Source organism: Bos javanicus, chromosome 11 (assembly GCF_032452875.1).
Source record: "Bos javanicus breed banteng chromosome 11, ARS-OSU_banteng_1.0, whole genome shotgun sequence".
In the NCBI taxonomy this organism is placed as follows: Eukaryota; Metazoa; Chordata; class Mammalia; order Artiodactyla; family Bovidae; genus Bos; species Bos javanicus.
Window position 1 is genome coordinate 66531526 of NC_083878.1, and position 20236 is coordinate 66551761.

The following is a 20236-nucleotide window of genomic DNA, read 5'->3' on the forward strand; positions in this document are numbered from 1 at the left end:
CAAAATTCCCATCAAAAATCTGTGACTTCTGTTCAGAGTAGCAAATAAAATATTGATGAGGTTGTTTTTAAGACTATAAGGCCTATCCCCTGGTCATGTAAAGTAATCTAGCCAGCTAGTAAAAACTCAGCTGCCTGAGTAAGGAATCTGGTCTTTTTCTGGTATGTAAGAAACATGAAAAACACAAGGAGACCTAAGAAAGAACCCTGCTGTGAAACGTGCAAGTTTTTCCTCCCTAATAGAAAGACACTTGAAGTGTTACCTGCTCTTCTTCAGTCAGATAGCACTATCTAAAATTATGACAGCCCTCTCCTGACATGCAGAGCTTTAAAGTACACTGGACCTATGTCTCTGGTGAAACTGATGAAGACTGTTGAACTACTCTGTAACTCTGACTCTGGGCTTCTTATTCTGTGAAATAAAACATTCCTTATTAGTTGGGAGGGTCTTGTTACTTGTATTTCAAAACATTCTGATACATTTTCTACTTTGTCCATAAGCAAATTAACTGGACAGAGCTATTACAAAAATAAGGATGAAGTAATTATGAAATCTCTGGTTCCTCTGCCTTTTCTAAAACCAGCTTGAACATCTGGAAGTTCACAGTTCACATATTGCTGAAGCCTGGCTTGGAGACTTTTGAGCATTACTTTAACTAGTGTGTGAGATGAATGCAACTGTGTGGTAGTTTGAGCATTCTTTGGCATTGCCTTTCTTTGGGATTGGAATGAAAACTGACCTTTTCCAGTCCTGTGGCAACTGCTAATTTCCTAGTTTGCTGGCATATTGAGTGCAACACTTACACAGCATCATCTTCCAAGATTTGAGATAGCTCAACTAGAATTCCATCACCTCCACTAGCTTTGTTCGTAGTGATGCTTTCTAAGGCCCACCTGACTTCACATTCCAGGATGTCTGGCTCTAGGTGAGTGATCACACCATCGTGATTATCTGCGTCGTGAAGATCTTTTTTGCATAGTTCTTCTGTGTATTCTTGCCACCTCTTCTTAATATCTTCTGCTTCTGTTGGGTCCCTACCATCTCTGTCCTTTATTGAGCCCATCTTTGCATGAAATGTTCCCTTGGTATCTCTGATATTCTTCATGAGATCTCTAGTATTTCCCATTCTGTTTTTTTCCTCTATTTCTTTGCATGGATCATTGAAAAAGCAAGAGAGTTCCAGAAAAACATCTATTTCTGCTTTATTAATTATGCCAAAGCCTTTGTGTGGATCACAATAAACTGTGGAAAATTCTGAAAGAGATGGAATACCAGACCACCTGACCTGCCTCTTGAGAAACCTATATGCAGGTCAGGAAGCAACAGTTAGAACTGGATATGGAACAATAGATTGGTTCCAAATAGGAAAAGGAGTACATCAAGGCTATACATTGTCACCCTGCTTATTTAACTTCTATGCAGAGTACATCATGAGAAATGCTGGGCTGGAGGAAGCACAAGCTGGAATCAAGATTGCCAGGAGAAATATCAATAACCTCAGATATGCAGATGACACCACCCTTATGGCAGAAAGTGAAGAGGAACTAAAAAGCCTCTTGATGAAAGTGAAAGAGGAGAGTGAAAAAGTCGGCTTAAAGCTCAACATTCAGAAAACTAAGATCATGGCATCTGGTCCCATCACTTCATGGCAAATAGATGGGGAAACAGTGGAAACAGTGTCAGACTTTATTTTTCTGGGCTCCAAAATCACTGCAGATGGTGACTGTAGCCATGAAATTAAAAGACACTTACTCCTTGGAAGGAAAGTTATGAGCAACCTAAACAGCATATTAAAAAGCAGAGACATTACTTTGTCAACAAAGGTCCATCTAGTCAAGGCTATGGTTTTTCCAGTGGTCATGTATGGATGTGAGAGTTGGATGTGAGCGCAGAAGAATTGATGCTTTTGAACTGTGGTGTTGGAGAAGACTCTTGAGAGTCCCTTGGACTGTAAGGAGATCCAACCAGTCCATCTTAAAGGAGATCAGTCCTGGGTGTTCATTAGTAGGACTGATGCTAAAGCTGAAACTCCAGTACTTTGGCTACCTGATGCGAAGAGCTGACTCATTTGAAAACACCCTGATGCTGGCAAAGATTGAGGGCAGGAGGAGAAGGGGCCGACAGAGGATGAGATGGTTGGATGGCATCACCGACTCAATGCACACGGGTTTGAGTGGACTCTGGGCGCTGGTGGTGATGGACAGGGAGGCCTGGCGTGCTGCGGTTCATGGGGTCGCAAAGAGTCGGACACGACTGAGCGACTGAACTGAATTATGAAATCTAGACCTCCCTAGAATGTTACATACTAGTTTTCAGAAGTTTGATTTTTAAAGCTGTGAACAGTACTTTGCACTGTATCAAGCATCCTAGGTGACTTCCTTACCCAATACCCACCAGAACTCTAAATCAAGCAATCCTGAGGCCACTTTACAGATATATATTTCTCCAGTATAGGTCTTCCAATTCTACAGCCGACATACCACATCACAGTATGTCTCATAGTATCAAATAAAATACACTAAAAACAACATAACTGATAAACCATAATGGACAAAGTAAAGAATGTCTGTGAGTATAACTGAGTCCCTGTGCCACACAGCACAGAGGGGTACAACGCTGTAAATCAACTATACGTACAAAAAAAAAGCAATACAGTCAACAACAAAATGATTACAGTATTCTTTCAGCACTTAAATAATTACTTGACATTATACAACTCTATTAGATGAGTAATGTGACTAAAATGAATTTTTAGAATGTCCAAAGAGCTGCTATATGTTGTTTAAACTGGGCAAGCAGAGCGACTAGAGAAGTCCAGCACTTTCTAATGGCTCTACTGAAGTACTTACACTGTATTAAAATCTTCCCTCTACACGCCTGGGTCAATTTATGCTGTAAAGTCTTTGGGGCTATATATTTTTTTCCTGTCATCTCTGCACCTACCACTATACTTGACATTTCAACATATGTAGTAGGTGAAGATAGATGTTTGCTAAATTAAGAAATTAAAGACCTAAGAGTCGCAGTTCTTCTTTACCAGTTGTTCTAGAAAATGTTAAGGTAAATCAGTTTAGGTCAACAAAACTAAACATTATTTATAAATTTTGAATGTTATTTATTTGTGAAAGAATATTCTTACTGTTTAACAAATGACATGTAACTGACACTTTACTCAGATATGTAAAAAGAACCTTAAAGAATAAAATAATCCTGTAACTTTTAGAATCAACAGCAGTTTCCACTTTGGTAGCTTTCCAACTGTGCCTAACCCCTTGTGTTTTCTAACTGTTTATTCACAGGACTTTCCAAGACCCCCCCACCATGGCCCAAGATAGATGTAACTCATTCAGTTGCACCTCTGCTGGCTTCCCAAGTACCTACCTGCCCACCCAGCATTAGCATTTATATTCCAGGAGCATACCACAAAGGCAACTGGCTAAACAGAGATGAATAAAAATGCATCCCCCGCCCTAGAGATTTCACAGCACTTAAGAGTGAGGCAATGAAACACAATGAAATATGGGATGTAGTATAATGAAAGTTACTTACAAATGGCCATTAATTACCTTGAGGAGTTGGGAAATGCAACTGGAATAGGATCCTGAAGTTTGCCAGAGAAAGCAAATGAAAGGACACCGCAGATGGAATAAATGTATATACAAAGGCACCAACAGGTGAAAAATGAGGCATTTAAGAACCAAGAAGTTTGACTTGGTTACAGCATAAGCCTGGCTAGAAACAAGGATCAGAACATAAGTGCCACGCAAAAGAGTTTAAATGTTGAATTCTGGAAGACGTGGCACTGACTTTTAAATAAGGTAGTAACACTAGATGTCTTTTTCAGAAGACAAACTCCAGTGGTAGTATGGAAGACAGAATGAAGAACCTAGACGCAAAAAGAGCAAAGAAAGCATCAAACAGGCTACAGAAATAGTCCAGGTAAGAAATAAATGGAACTGCAATGATGCCAGAAGCATAGGGATAAGGTTGATTCAGAAGATATTTTGGGATCTAAATGACAGGGTACATTTACTATAACATAATACTTATGTTCCTGAAAAATCTTCATGGTCTAAAAACTACACCTTAAAACAAAGATACAATCAATCACAGTTTAAAAATAACATGGCTTAAGGAAAACAGCTGGAAGCAAGACACTCAAAATCGGGGCAACTCTAACCAGACTACTAACAAAACCAACAAGAATCCTAACAAAAAAATTAACACAGTTAAAGATGTGCTAAATAACTAACAAGCATGGCACTAAAAGTAGGCTCAAAGTACAGGAGTGCTTCCAGAACCTGCCAGACACCAAAACCTGCATATGCTCAAGTTCCGGAGTTCAGCCCTCTGCAGATGCTATTCAACCAACCCCCGCTCTTGCAGTACTGTATTTATTGAAAAAAATTTGCGTGTAAACAGACATACCAAGTTCAAATCCATGTTGTTCAAGGGTCAACTGTAATAGAAAAAAGTGTAAAAGGTATCTGAAGCTAAGTTACAGAAACAAAGAAAAAACAATGCACAAAAAACTGGGGCATGGAGAAGAAAACAGCAACCCCACTCCAGTATTCCTGCCTGGCAAAGTCCACAGACAGAGGAGTCGGCCAGGCTGGTGGTCCATGGGGGCTACATGACTGAGCAGAGTGTGCATGAGGGTGGAGGGAGTTAGGTTGATAGCAAAAAATTGGTAGAACTAAAAAAAAAAAAAAACAAAACTGAGGGAAAGGAAATGTGCAATAAAATCTTCCAACACAGATAAACTGCAAGTATCAGTCCAGAGGAAGAATGCAGTGTATGGACAGAGTATACAGAACTCTTTGCTTAGCACAATGCTGCTTTCAGCTATGTTAACTGTATTTTAGATTCAGGGGCCACTACTGATGGCAGGAAGCATTAACATGCTGGGAAAACAGTCCATTTTCCTCTTTATGGATAGTACGTGAGCCAGTCTGGAATGCCCCAGAAGTCCCTCGAGTGAGTGACTGAGTTGCCCATCCCCAAACCACATCAGGTGATGTTCCTGTGTCACGCTTTCTTAGTACAGACCGTAACAGATGACTGCTTAAGACTTAGGTAGCAGTGAAAAGTGAAAATGAAAGTCGCTCAGTCGTGTCCTACTCTCTGCGACCCCACAGACTGTACAACCTGCAAGGCTCCTCTGTACATGGAATTCTCCAGGCCACAATACTGGAGTGGGTGGGGATCTTCTCAACCTAGGGATCGAACCCAGGCCTCCTGTATCAAAGATGGATTCTTTACCATATGAGCCACCAGGGAAGCCCAAGAACATGGGAATGGGTAGCCTATCCCTTTTCCAGGGGATTTTCCAGACCCAGGAATTGAACCAGGGTCTCCTGCATTGCAGGCAGATTCTTTACCAGCTGAATAAAAGGTATACCAGGTTTCCAGAAAGGAGCAAATGGACAGATACTGTTTCCATTAAGAAAAATTAAGGAATAATGAAGCATAAATATGAAGATAATATAATGAATGGGGTTTTAGTTACGTTGAGTTTAAGGTGTTTTACAGACATCCTCATTTAGTATACATCCAGTAAGCAATTATGGACTAGAGAAGAAGAGAATAATGTGGGCCAAAAATATGAATCATCAGTACATAGAAGATGGTGAAACTCTGAGAATAAATAAAGAATTCATGAACTCACTCAATTTACTCACTCAACAAGTATTTACTGAATTCCTATAGTATGTAGGAGCCTAGGCTGGCAGTGATTTCCAGACTCTCTAGGGTCACCTGTCTCTCAAGTGTTTATTCCCACTTTACACACATACTAAACAAGGCCTACAGAGTTTATGGCATTTGTTCAACGTCAAACAACTAGAATTCTCAACTAGAATGTGGCCACCTGATGCAATACTTTGGCCACCTGCAATCAAGATCCAACTCACTAGAAAAGACCCGGATGCTGTGAAAGACTGAAGGCAGAAGAGGGCAACAGAGGACAAGATGGTTGGATGGCATCACCAACTCAACAGACATCAGTTTGAGCAAGCTCCAGGAGATGGTGAAGGACACAGAAGCCTGGCACGCTGCAGTCCATGGGGTCGCAAAGAGTCGGACACGACTGAGCAACTTAACAACTTAGCTAGAAAATGGCAGAACCAGAGTCTACAGTCAAATCTTTTCAACCCCCAATCTCATGTAGATAATTAGAAGATTACTGGCAACATAGTAATTTTCAGTGACATGTAGATGCATAATCATTCTAGACCAGCACTATCGAATAGGCATTTATGCAATGATGAAAATCTGCACCAATATCTGCACCAATACTGTAAGAACAAGCTACAAGCAGCCACTGGGCACTTAGAGACATTATGACAAAAGAACTGAATTTACAATTTTATTTCATTAAAAATTTTTTAAATAGCCACATGTAGCTAGCAGCTACTGAACTGGACATCACAGATCTAGACTGCAGTAGACTGAAAAAACAAGAAAATGAGCAAATAAAGTAAGTCAAAAGAATGATGGTCAAGAGTGACAGCTAGATACTGAAGGCAGACCTGAAGTATACCTGTACATTCATAAATTCACTATTTGAGAAAGATTATTAAGAGCTAGTTTATAATTCATGAAATTCTATTTGTTAGGAAAATAGATGCAACATAAACACACATTAAACCACAGGTTTCCCTTATTACCTATTAGCATTGGTTTTACCTGACATTCTAGTTTTTATTAAAAATTGTGTTACAAGCAAATAACAGTACAGGCTGCAGCATACTGCCTGCCTGTAACACAGGATGCATGTGGTGCTGCACGCAGGAGGATATGAACGAAAACTCACCCTGAAAACTATAGACAGTAAGGAAAAGTTCATAAAAGTGCTAACAGACAGCTCTAATAATGCCAATGGTAAAGGTTGGACTCTTTTTGTAGGTAGTTGTGCTTCACACTCTCATCCCTAGGTTTAAAACTGCATACCTAATTCTAAAATACAAGTAAAAACACACAAGTTAAAAAACAATTCTCTGTAATTGTTCACAAAAGTCAAGAGACCTGGCTAGCGCACAGATGAGCTTACTAACGCTCCTGGAATACAAGTCAAAGTGCTATCTTCTTTACAGAAATGCTTCTAGGATGGCAGTGGGGCTACCACATGACCCTGCTGTCAATACTGGTAAGAAAGAGCTTTAACTAACAGAACAGAACTCTGAGAAAGTAACCTGTAAGAACCTATGACTTGTTGTACCTGTGCTAAATTTTAAAGGATTTCCTATAGAAATCGTCTTAAGTTTTAAACATTTTTTACAGTACACGACTATAAAAACCAAAGACAAATCCAGAAACATTAGTCACACTGCATTTCAAATTTTTATTCCTGCACCAGATCTATACATTAACTTTGTGCTGTGTGTTTAGTCGCTGGGTCATGTCCAACTCTTTGCCATCCCATGGACTGCAGACCACCAGGCTCCTCAGTTCGTGTGGATTCTCCAGGCAAGAATACTGGGGTGGGTTACCATGCCCTCCTCCAGGGGATCTTCCCAACCAAGGGACTGAACCCAGGTCTCCCACACTGCAGGCGGATTCTTTACCGTCTGAGTCACCAGGGAAGCCCATACATTAGCTATAATTACTGTCAACCCAAGACCACAAAGGAGGTTTGGGACTCTAAGGAGAAAACTCAGAAAGGGATAGAGTGAAGATGGACTGCTAAATAAACAGTTTATTTGGAAGGGTAAAAGAGGAAGACATTTAACTTGGCAAGCCTGAAATAAAATGAAAGCTTTCTCCACTACACTTTGAAGATCATTTTCTCTTTTTTAATTTAGAAAATGGCTATCGATGTTGTTAACACTTAATAAGATGCTAAGTGGGAAAAATAAATACAAAAAATGTTCTAGTGAAATATTATTTTCCCTAAGAGTAATTTTTATAAGAATACTGTCATAGTTCATGCTGAAGTACCAATCTCAACCATTATGAAATTGCTACCTAACTTAAAGTATGCTGAATTGTTTTGGCTCAATGTTTACATCTCAAATATCACTAAAAACCTTGGAATAAAACTGATTATAATGAGTAAACTAGAGCATGGCATCATTAAAAATCTCTTTAAGTCTCACCTTAATAAGAGCTAAATTACAAAAAAAAATTAATAAATCCACACACTGGCATAGCTTTAAGAAAGGGACATACACACACAAACACCTTCTAAGAATATACAAGAAACTTAACAATGATCAACACAAGAAGAAGGAATGACCAGGAAAGATTTATTTTCCACTTCATAACTTTCAGTATGGTTTTATGTTTTAAGTAAATGTATTAATAGTGTGTTTAGAACTTTAAAAATGTCTTAAGACTATAATCTACAACTAGATGTTCTCCTTATCACAAAACCTAAAATCAGAAAATAGTTCCTCTTAGAACCAGGTAATTTGATTAGAAGTTACTAACACAAAAACTGAAAATAAAGCCCCTGTTTCCTACATGAACTTTCTAGATCTTGGATCCATCTATTATTTAATATTTACCTAATACCCTGTTAACCACCTATCAAATCTTTCAAAATCGAAATTATAATTGTGTCCCTACTCCTCATCCTCAATCCACCCAAAACACCTCAGCATCAGTCTCAACTTCAGCAGAAGACCTTGCCTCATACTATCTCCAGTTGGTGAGATGATTTGGGGGTCACCTGGTTTGAACTCCATTATTAAAACATACCTGTCGTCATGACATACTCGCCTCATCTTCTTTTCTTTCCCTCTCTTTCCATGTCCCTCTTTTCCTTTTATCCATCTTTTTTTCCTACCACTTCTTGGGCTCATTCCATTCAGTTCAGTTCAGTCACTCAGTCGTGTCCAGCTCTTTGCAACCCCATGAACCGCAGCACGCCAGGCCTCCCTGTCCATCACCAACTCCTGGAGTTCACCCAAACTCATGTCCATTGAGTCAGTGATGCCATCCAACCATCTCATCCTCTGTCGTCCCCTTCTCCTCCTGCCCTCAATCTTTCCCAGCATCAGGGTCTTTTCCAATGAGTCAGCTCTTCACATCAGGTGGCCAAAGTACTGGAGTTTCAGCTTCAACATCAGTCCTTCCAATGAACACCCAGGACTGATATCCTTTAGGGTGGACTGGTTGGCTCTCATTCCATTAATCATCCTTTTTCTCACAGTTCCCTCTCCTGGCTTTCTTTTAACTCGAAGGAACTATCAAGTATTACCCCAACTCTAAACCACTCAAGGTAACCTTTCTTTGTCCATTTTCCATTAATGGCTCAAAAAGTGAACTGACACTCACTGCCTCAACTCTGTCATCAGGATTTACTCCTTTATTCCACTTATTCATCCACATATTCCTTCTTCAAACACTACTTAATCTCTATCATATATCAAGCATTTGGACTATTAACAATGAAAAGACAAAGACAAGGCCTCTGCATTCTCAGTTTACATTCCTTTGCAATCTTATTTTCATTACCTGGGCTTAACAGAACTTACTGTCTTAAAGATTATAACTTCTATAATAGTTTTCATTTTTAGCTCCCTCTCTCCCATGTTAATGGATGAGAAAAATCTCTCTTACAGTCTAAGGAGACTTATATTCCCTCCTACCTCCCTGGGGCCCTCAAAATATTAAGAATTCCAACTTTTCCCTTTGAATCTTTAACTGCTCCTTCTTTCCTGGTTCATTCCCTTAACCCTAAAAATAAATTCTTCCTCAAACCTAAATTTTCTAACTTTCATCATTTCTCCATAAATTAAGCATTAAATAAGTCTATTCTCAATCTCATTTATTCCTCAACTCACAACATCCTAGTTTTCCCTGCCACCAGTACAAAATGTTGTTCTTCTCTAGTACTATTGCCAAAGTCACCAGAACTTGCCGGCTCCCTCCAAAAGACCCTTCTCAGTTCTCCTCTTTCCTGATCTCTGCAAAATCTACACACTACTGACTCCTTCAAATGTGACATCAATACTCTCATTCTCCAGCTATCTCTCTGGCTTATTTATTCTCAGACAACATTCACAGGTTCACCTGCTATTAAATGCGGGGTTCTTTAGGGTCTGCCCTCATTGTTTATTATACTCTTTCTCTGTAGGATTAGGCTGCCCTGGTGGCTCAGTGGTGAAAAATCTGCCTGCCAATGTGGGAGATCCAGGTTCAATCCCTGGGTCGGGAAGAGCCCCTGGAGAAGAAAATGGGAATCCACTCCAGTATTCTTGCACAGGAAATCCCATGGACAGAGGAGTCTGGCGGGCTGCAGTTCATGGGGTCATAAAGAGTCAGACGCAACTTAGCGACTAAACAAACAAAAAGATCTATAGGCTATCATTCAGTTTCATGACTTCAACTGCTACCTAAAACAAATACAAACAACACTCAAATCTTTAATAAAAGCCCAATTCTCTTCTACATATCAATATAACCAATTATCTGTTAGCCATATCCACCCAGGTGACCCATGACTACTTTAAATTCACTGTGTCCAAAGTAGAAATCATCATCATTCCTCCCAATCTCCTTCTGTTTCTCCTAGACAGAGAATGCACATTTCTAACAAGGTCCCAGATGATGTCCATGCTGCTAGTTCAGGATCCTTATTTTGAGAATCACTGCTCACACATATGCTACCTCTTTCTGCCTCCAGGCTGTCAAGTTCATTCTGCTATCTCCTAGGCCATGGTATCTATGCAGCAGGTACTGTTAATATTTCACAGCACTCTATTCTACTGAACTTAGAATCCTGCAACACAGCATTCTAAGCATTATTTACCAAACGATAAGAGAAGACTAGAGATGAAACAATGGTCATTATAGCAAATTGGAAGTTTCTTTAGTAAGCAATAGCATTCTAGTATATCCTTAGAAACAAATCTTAATCAAGTACACAGAGGCTTGATAAACACCACACAGTGGCTGGCACTATTATCTATCCAGTCACCCAAGCCAGAAGCCCCAGCAGGATTCACCCCTGTCCTTCCCCAGAAACTAAGACAACCAAGTCATACCTTCTACCCTCTAAACGTGTCTCACACCTGGTCTCGTCCCTCCATCTGCACTGTTACTACATTCTTTGAGGTCCTTATTTCTCACGTGACTGCAGTAACTTTTTAACTGGTCACCATGTCTACTTTCATCTTTCCTATTTTACCCCCAGACCATCAGATTCATCTTTCTAAAAACACGAATGAGACAATGTTATTCTCCTACTTAAAAACAATAGCTTCCACAGGCTTTAAGAAAAAAAAAAAAAAACTTAACTCCTGCATGTGTTAAGCAAACCCTTCTATAATCCTGCCTCCAGCTACCTGACCACCCTCTCTCTCCATGCCACCCTAACCAACCCCTTACCTACCAGCCATGCTGAACTTCAGGCCTGGATATTCATACCTCAGTGTCTTTAACCGTAAAGCTTTCTACCTAGAGTGCCTTTTCCACTGGCTAAATGTTCATTCTTAAGACTCAGCTCAGGCACCATCTCTTTTAGGAAGCTTTCTTTGAGAGACATTTATCTCTCCACTCAATCCCCAATAGTTTGGATTACACCTCTTCCCGTGTTTAGTCTTGGCTTGTTCACCCAGTTGATCAAGTTCCCGAAACTACAATTATGCCTTCTGTTTATATAGTCAATGTTAGGAATATTAACAGATACTCAGCTAAAAGTCAAATAAATACATTCCAAGTTGTTCTCTGATTCCTCTGCCTTTTCTAAACCCAGCTTGCACATCTGGAAGTTCTTGATTCAAGTACTGCTGAGGCCTAACTTGAAGGATTTTGAACATAACCTTACCAGCATGGGAAGTGAGCGCAATTGTCTGGTAGTCTGAACATTCTTTAGCACTGCTCTTCTTTAGAACTGGGATGAAAACTGACTTTTTCCAGTCCTGTGGCCACTGGCGAGTTTTCCAAATTTGCTGAGATATAGAGTGCAGCACTTTTAACACCATCATCTTTAATATTTTAAATAGCTCAGCTAGAATTCCATCACTTCCACTAGCATTATTGGTAGTAGTGCTTCATAAGGCCCACTTGACTTCAGGCTCCAGTCCTTCATTGGAAGGACTGATGCTGAAGCTCCAATACTTTGGCTACTTGATGCCAAGAGCCGACTCACTGGATAAGACCCTGATGCTGGGAAAGGTTGAAGGCAGGAGCAGGGCATGACAGAGGATGAGATGATTGTATGGCATCATGGATTCAATGGGCATGAACTTGGGTGAACTCCTGGAGATGGTGAGGGACAAAGAGGCCTGGCATGCTAAAGTCCATGGGGTGGCAAAGAGTCAGACACAACTGAGAGACTGAACAACAACACTGCTCTCTAAATTGTTGTTAAGTCATGTTCAACTCTTCTGTGACCCCATGGACTATAGCCCACCAGGCTCCTCTGTCCATGAGATTTCCCAGGCAAGAATACTGGAGTGGGTTGCCAATTCCTTCTCCAGGGGATCTTCTCAACCCAGGGATTGAACCCTTATCTCCTGCATTGGCAGGCAGATTCTTTACCACTGAACCATTCTCTAAATGGTGGCTCTCAAAATTTAGCATAGATCAGAATTACCCAGAAGGCAATATAAATCTAGACTGCTTGGCCCCACCCCGGAGTTCGCGATTCAGCTGGTTCAGCGTGGGACCTAACAACTTTCCAGATGATGCTGACACAGCTAATACAGGAATCACATCTTGAGTGTCAGTGCTCCAAATATATGCAGTCTCTTCCTCACTCCAGAATTTAAAGTCTTTCCCCAGCTGCATCCATCTCTGCCTACTGCAACCCGAATAATCTTTTTAGACCCAGCCCAACTGTCATCTCCTTCATAAAATGTTCCCTAATCCCACAGAAACTGATCTTGCTCTTTCCTTTATTTGTATCCAGCCTTGCGTACATTATTCATATGGTAATGAATGCTAATTTTTTCCCCATACCTATTGGCAGTTGTCTTCCATTCTCCATTTAAACGAAAGAAGGAAACCTGCCTTAATCATTTTAATATTCTCTACAACCTAGCACAGTAACCAGTGAAGAGCAGATGAAATCTACAAGCATTTGTTGATGTGATGAATCCCTGCTGACTGCCCAGACTCTGAGCCCACAGTCTGAGTCGCTTAATCCTCCTGGCCCAAGCTGACTTCTTACACTGCTCTGTACTTTTTGCTCGCCTGACTACCTATGACAGATGCCTGATCCTCCCACACTTATCTGTCCCTCTTATTACTGACTGACCCTTAGTCAGCTTCTTTACCTTGTACTCTGAACCTTTTTATTTTTTTAAACAACTATGGGACACAGTAAGTGGAGAAATTTTCTCTTTATGATTGTTTTCAATTTTAATTCTGCTGGTCATAAGGCAGGTTGCTTGCCTTTTTTTTTTTTTTTAAAGTCGCCTTTCTTGGTCAGAGAATCCAAACTAAAATATCCTGTGTACAACCCCAACTGCAGGTATTGCAGACAGCAATAAATATGCTTCGGGCTCTCATCACAGATAGTGGAGATAATTTTAATAAAAAGTTTAGAAAACACAAAAATATAAAAGGTCACTTATGAAATTTAAGGTTGCCCTAAGAAACAAAATTGAAAAGAATAGCTAATTATTTATACAGTATGTTCATATATGTATCCAAAACTAAATCTGTATTACCTATCCCAACCAAAAACCTGGTCATATTTCTGAATTACTCTAAGAACATAGTAAAAACCACCTCTGATAAATGAAAAGTTAACTAGTGCCCTTACAAAGTTTACTCCTTCAAAACATATTCAGAGACTGTTTTCAATTACACCCATCTAAACAAGCAGAGTCGGACACGACTGAGCAACTTTCACTCACTCAAACAAGCATTCTACTTCATTATTTTATTCTTATTCTATCTACCTCAGCATGTCAGTAACACTGAAGTACTCTATCTAAAACTATACATACCTACCTAAAGAAAAAATTGTGATGACATTCAGTTATTTCAATAAACAAACATTCATTTATGTAATCACAGAAAACTGATCATTAATGATTCAAGAAAAATTCTTAGGAGCTCAGTACTCACTATTTTATATGGGAGACATGCATAATTTTCAGCCCACTTGCTCAACATTTTAAGACTCAAACAAAGATAATGAAGAGAGGGAAAGATACAACAGGCAAAAAAGAAGTTGGCTACTTTTAATGTAGCAACTAAAATTAATACCTGTCAAAAGAGCCTTGATCGGTTCATTTCAATCTCTAAGCCTCTGTGCTTTCCCCTTACTTGAATCACTAACTCACAAATTAAAATCTATTAACAAAAATCTAAGGATGTCCATGATACGCAGGAGGAATTACAAAGATTTTCCAAAGACAGTGAAAGTTTTCAGAATTACATGATCAATTAACAAGAAAATGAACCAGATCATTCCCAACTCCTATTTCTTTGTTAATCAATACTCCATAAGGCACAATTGAGGTACAGGCTTGACACGTTCGAACCAGCGCTATACTCAGAGGACCAACACAGTCCTCAAAGTCGAGGCGCCACTGTCATGACAAATTATGCCCTGAAATGGTATTGAGAGGACGGCAGAAAAAAGAGCCAAGAGCGAACCAGAAAATAAATACTAAAAAGGAAACTGGAAAGAAGAGGGAAATAATGACCTGGAAGAAAAAAATATCCTAGGGGAAGTTGAAAATATTTTTGAAAGATAAAGAAACACTAACTTTCAAGAAGATACATTTAAAAGCTAAAAGAGGATTTCCCAAATTCTGACTGTAGTTCAAGAAAAAAAAAGGGGGGGGCTGGGGAGAGGGGAGAGGATGCACCACAGAGGGGAAAAGAACTATTTGGAAGTCAGATCATTCTCCTATACACTACATAAACAAGACTAGGTCTTTGTTCCTCAAAACATATCCTTTATAAATCCAGGTTAAAAAAACACTGGACAAAGATCTTCAAGATCTGGACCCTCGGGTAAAATACGTCTATAAGGAAGCTGTATTAAAGCACTAAAACACAATTCATAACTCCAAAAGATTATGCCAAAAAAAAAAAAAAAGAGAGAGAGAGACTGTACTATGAATGGCTCTGATACAACTTGTTTTTGTAGCACTCTGGAAAAACCTAAGTTTTGACTTTTGAAGGCCAAAATCGTCTCGAAGCTGCCTCCCAAGTTGGCAAGGAAAAACCTCCTCCACATATCAAAATCACTAATCATTTCTTAAGTCTGCTCCTAATCTGAATTTTAAGGACACTAATAGGTGCACTTGGGGCTTCCCAGATGGCTCAGTGGTTTAAAAAAAAAAAAAAAATCTGCCTGCCAATGCAGAAGACGAGGGTTCGATCCCTAGGTTGGGAAGATTCTCCTGGCAAAGGGAATGGCAACCCCACTCCAGTATCCTTGCCCTGAAAAATCCCATGAACAGAGGAGCCTGGTGGGCTATAATCCATGAGGTCGCAGAGTCCGACACGACTGAGCACATACACAGTAGGTGCATTTAATCATTTGTTCTATTTTTTAAATAAAAGCTGACTTACTTGACTACGGTCACTTTCTCCCCCCACAATCACACTAAACTGATCTCGAGTTGCACGCAGTCCACAGAATTTCTCTCTTCACTCACCCACCACGCTATTTTGAAATACTTAAATTCTACATACAAGGTGAAATACAATACAATTAAAAGCTGCAAGACATTACTCAACGCCTAGCAATCAGTCGGAATAATCTTCGGACAACTGTTCAAAAACTTTTAGAAATAGCCTAACGACCAAATCACCTGTTCGGATATCTGATCTAGATGAAAAAGCACTGCAAACTTTTTCTACTCTGCATGCAATTCTTGATTACAAAGAGAAAACTCCACGGGCTAGCCGGAGCTAGAGAACCGGTAGGGTAACAGGCTAAAAGGGCGTCGGTGATTTCTTGGCTACAGTGACAGAGGCGGGAGACACACCCCTAGCGTCGGTCGGAAACACTACAGCAGTGAGTTCTACCTAGGGATTAATGTGAGGGTAAGGAAAGACAAATTTAAATCGCCATGATTCAAAAACAACCACCGGAGAGACTTACGAAGGTAACAAAGAAAACGAGAAACCCTTGGCAGTCAGTAAGCACTAAAAACAAGTATCCCCGTTTATCACAGTCCGAGCTACACTGGGCTCATGAATCTACACCTTGGACCTTTCCGGTTCGCCACTGCAGAGAAAAAACCAGCAGCGAAGAAGGAAAAAAAAAAAAAAAAGCCTCGTAAGGTTGCAAACGGCAGTGAAATAAACACTAACGGGAGAGGGGGGAAGTAAGTGGCAAGATTCCTGCCAAGACTCGCTGCTTCAAAATAGAGTGGGAGTGGGAGAGAGCGCGGCCCTGGAGAGAAAGTGGGTCTTATATAAAGAGCCATTCGCCACCTATGATTGCCGTAGGATTCCGAAATCTCCCCGAACTTGAGAGAGTGAGTCTGAAGCTGAGAGGGGGGCTCCACGTGGAGGAGGGTCCGGAGAGAGGGAAAGCGGGCCGATCTGGGGACAGTCCCGGGCGGACGGCCGGGGTGGCTGGGGGTCGAGGCCCCGGCGGAATCCCAGGGGCAAGGGGGGGAGGGGGCGGAGGGGCGCCCCGCGGAGGCCCGGGGGCGGGCGCGGGGGCCCCGCCGGGCTGTCAATCTGCCGCCCGTCGCCCCCGGGCCGCTGGGGCTTCCTCGGGTCTCTCGAATTTTCCACCGGGGGAAGCCGCCCGGGGGAGTCGGGGCTCGCCCCCGCCCCTGCCCCTGGAAGCGGCGGGCGGGGAGCGATGGTGCGTGGGGAAGCCGAGAGCTCACCATTTTGCTTGGCGGTCGGCGGCTCGCTCGAACAGAGAAGAGTGTCGGCGCTCTGACGGTCTCCCGCAGGAAGCGGCGGCGGCGGCAGTGGCGGCGGCGGCCCAGCTACGCTCGGCTGGGGCGGCTGCGGCCCTCGGGACGCCCGCGGGGGAAGGGGGGGTGCAGGCTGGGGGAGGGCAAGCGGCGCCGCGGGGAGCGCGCCGGCCGGGGTGACTGGACACGCGGGAGCTGGCGGGGAGAAGAGAAATTAAGGTCGAGATTCAGAGACGGAGAGCGCGGGAGGAGACTCGGCGAGAAGTGGAGACAGAGCAGGGAGGGAGGCGGGGGAGAAGGGGGCCAAGCGGCTCGGGGGCTGCAGCCTCGCACTCGTGCTCGCGCCCGCACCAGAGCCGTGACGGACTCACTGCAGTGGCTCGCACTGACCCGCAACCTCAAGGCACGAAAAAGGGGGAGGGCAGGAGAGGGAGGGGAAAGCGGAGCGCAGCGGCGCGCGGGGCGGAGGGCGGGGGCGCGCGCGGAGCCGGCGGCGGGGGCGGGGCTTCCGCGAGCGCCGCACATCCGGGAACCCGCGCACCCGCTCGGCGGCGGCCGCGCGGCGCTCTGTCGAGCTCTGGTTGGGGAGCGCGGAGCGCGCCGGCCGCCGCTGCGTGCAGGGCGGGGGGAGCGCGGGGGCGGGGGCGCGGACGTCAGTGACGTCGCGTGGTGGAGCCCTTCCTGTCATGTGGCTGGAGGCGGGCGGGGTGGAGGGTTGAAGAGGGGGAGGCTGAGCCGAGAGAGGGAAACGAGGAAATACGAGGGTTCCCTGTGAGGGAGGAAGTGCGAGGGGTGCGTGAGCCTGGGCAGAGGGAGCCTTGGGCCCGGGAGTGAAAACTCGTAGGAGAGGAGAAACAGATGAGCGGCCTTATCTGAGTCGGAACACCCAGACTCTTCACCAAAAAGAGGCCGACCCCAGCCCTGGGGCTAGAGGGAATCAGTTTGCGCCTGAAGACAGGTATCTTTGCATCAGTGTGATGGCTTGGATGCCCTACAGAATGCATGTCGCATCTAGACACTTGTCACCCAGGTGCAGCGCCCGCAGGCCCACATTCCTATATAGGTTGGCAGTCAGGAGCCGGGTTGGGAAGACAGGAGGAGGCTTGCAGAGTCAACAGAACAGACGATAGAGAGGCTGCCGCGAAGCCCTTCGCACCCAGCTTTTCCTTAAACCCGCCAGGCTACCTTTTTGACGCGGCAGTGTTTTGGTGAAACGTTGAAAGACCGATTGCGCACTTGTCCCTTTCGTAGGGCTGTATTCACTTTGGTGGTAATTACTGTTCTCAGAAAATTGGGACGACAGTGGGACGTGGTAAAAGCCTAAAAAGGACGTGGTAAAAGCCTTAGGCTTAGCCTAAGGAGGAAAATTATGTTCAGGGATAAAGAAAAAGAGCTGCCAGGAGAGGTGTGATTAAGGATAATGATGGAAGCATTTTGCAACAGTTTTAACCAGTTACTCCTTTTCAGCTCTTGATAATCTCGTGTGTGTATGTGTGTGTGTGTGTGAGAGAGAGAGAGATGTTTACTGAGTGGTCAGAAACTCCTAATGAACAAATTCTTTTCAGTAATTTTATTAAAAGTTATAGTATTTTTAAAGGCAGTCTGCTAAAGCTCCTTACGTGGGTTTTCTTCTTACGCGCTAATCATTTTTCTGTGTGATAAACATTCATCATTTGTAATAGAAACTCAGTGATGTGCCCTAGAGATGTGCAACTCACCCTTCGTCCCCGCCTCTTCTTTAAAAACTACTTTGTTTCCGTTTCAGGGTAAATAAGGAAAAGTAACTTTGATGACAAGCTGTATCACATAGCGAATGTATGGAAGAAAGGCCAAGAAATGACCCTGTTTCTTCCACCGTTCAATCTGTTAAGTCTTGACTTAGATATGTTGCTATTTAGATTCTAATATGTTTTCCAAAACAGAAGGAAATTCCTAAGGTATATTGTCATTTATGTTTGCTAGGTATATTATTTTTAATTAGTTTTTCATCATAAAATTAAGACAAGCTCACTTTTTAAAAGAACAGTATTTTAAAAATTCCTCCCCCTCAACTCCACCTCTTAGAGATCATCACTGTAACTGCATTTGTGTGTCCTTCGGATACATTTAGTGAAAATGAAATTATCATTTTGAGTGAGGATTAAATACTGAGAAGGAATTTAAGCTATATGGAATGAAGTAGGTTCAAAGTGACCCATAATTTTGTCATGATTTGTACCAATGCAGACTATAATCATTCAACAAATATCTATTGTGAACTTATATCAGGAATTTAAGAGTTCAGAGCTGTGAAAGATTGGCTAGCCTTTGTGACTAACAAAAGCAAGAAACACAAGGCCAGTTCACTTGTTTATTGGCATGCTGCAAATTTACGGGAATTCACCACTTATATTCTCTCAGTTTTGTATATACTGCATAATATACAAACTGGTAGCATCTCTGACTCTGAAACAGATTATTCTGAATTCATTAAGAGAGGTAAATCCAAAATGCACCTTTATCATCCAGGTTTTTCCCCTGAGGTCAAAATAGAAAGTATGGTAATCAGTCTTCTCTGTCTTCTCTAATTTTTTACTAAGGGAACAGGTACCTAGTGGTCCTGCCAAAAACACACAAGGCAAAGGACATATCTAATAAGTGGATTATTATATACTAGAAAATTTAGCATGTAAAAGATGATTGTTGGGGAGTATTATGGAGGTAAGTCGGAGGGAGAGACACTTAAGACAGAGATACAAGTTACAGGAATGGTAACAGCTAGTATGAGGTCATGAGAAGTATCAATAGTGGAGAAAAGGAAGGGATCAATAGGAAAAACAGGGAGTAAAAATGGACTAACTATGCAATTTAACCAATGTAGGGAATAAGAAGAAGGGAAATAAAAGATGACCATTATAGTTGTAGTTTGATGACAGAAAATAGTGATACCATTGAGAGAAACAGAGATGTCTGGAGAAGTTTGATTGCTGAGTGGAAAGAGATGAGTTTGGATTTTAAAATGCTAGTTCTGAGTTGCTGGTGAGATATCAGAAGCTGGAACTGCAGGGTAGAAAGGGAGAGAGATGTAGGAATCATCTCAAAAAAAGAAATTGAAATCTTCAAGTGTCCCCTTATTCAGTCACAAGAAAAAGAAAGGACCCCAAGATCATCATAAAGCTAAGAAGAAAATTTTTTTGAGGTTTTAAGAAAAAAAGTAATGTTTGCAGTCATATTTGACTGCACAACAGCTTTAGACTTCAGTGTCTCTGTAATTATCTTTCTGAAGTTAGCTATGTCACAGGTAATTTTATCAAGGTCATTGTGATATACAGAAATCTACCTGATAAAAAAGGTCTGATTGTGGTCATTTCCTTATATATCATATATAAGAGTGGTGGAAGAACTGAATTACCGTTTCTATAGTTGTTTAAGACATTCCTGTGCAGTATTACCCCCAAATA

General features: G+C 42.0%; 1 protein-coding gene across 1 annotated transcript in view; it reads right to left on the minus strand.

Moving 5' to 3' along the window:
- The window catches only part of PPP3R1 (protein phosphatase 3 regulatory subunit B, alpha), a 61792-nt gene extending 44468 nt beyond the window's left edge, over nt 1-17324 (minus strand). Inside the window, exon 1 of the mRNA XM_061432833.1 lies at nt 16764-17324. Coding sequence (XP_061288817.1) covers nt 16764-16766 — 3 coding nt within the window. The 5' untranslated portion in view covers nt 16767-17324. The remainder of the gene's footprint in view (nt 1-16763) is intronic.
- Nucleotides 17325-20236: the final 2912 nt, after the last annotated feature.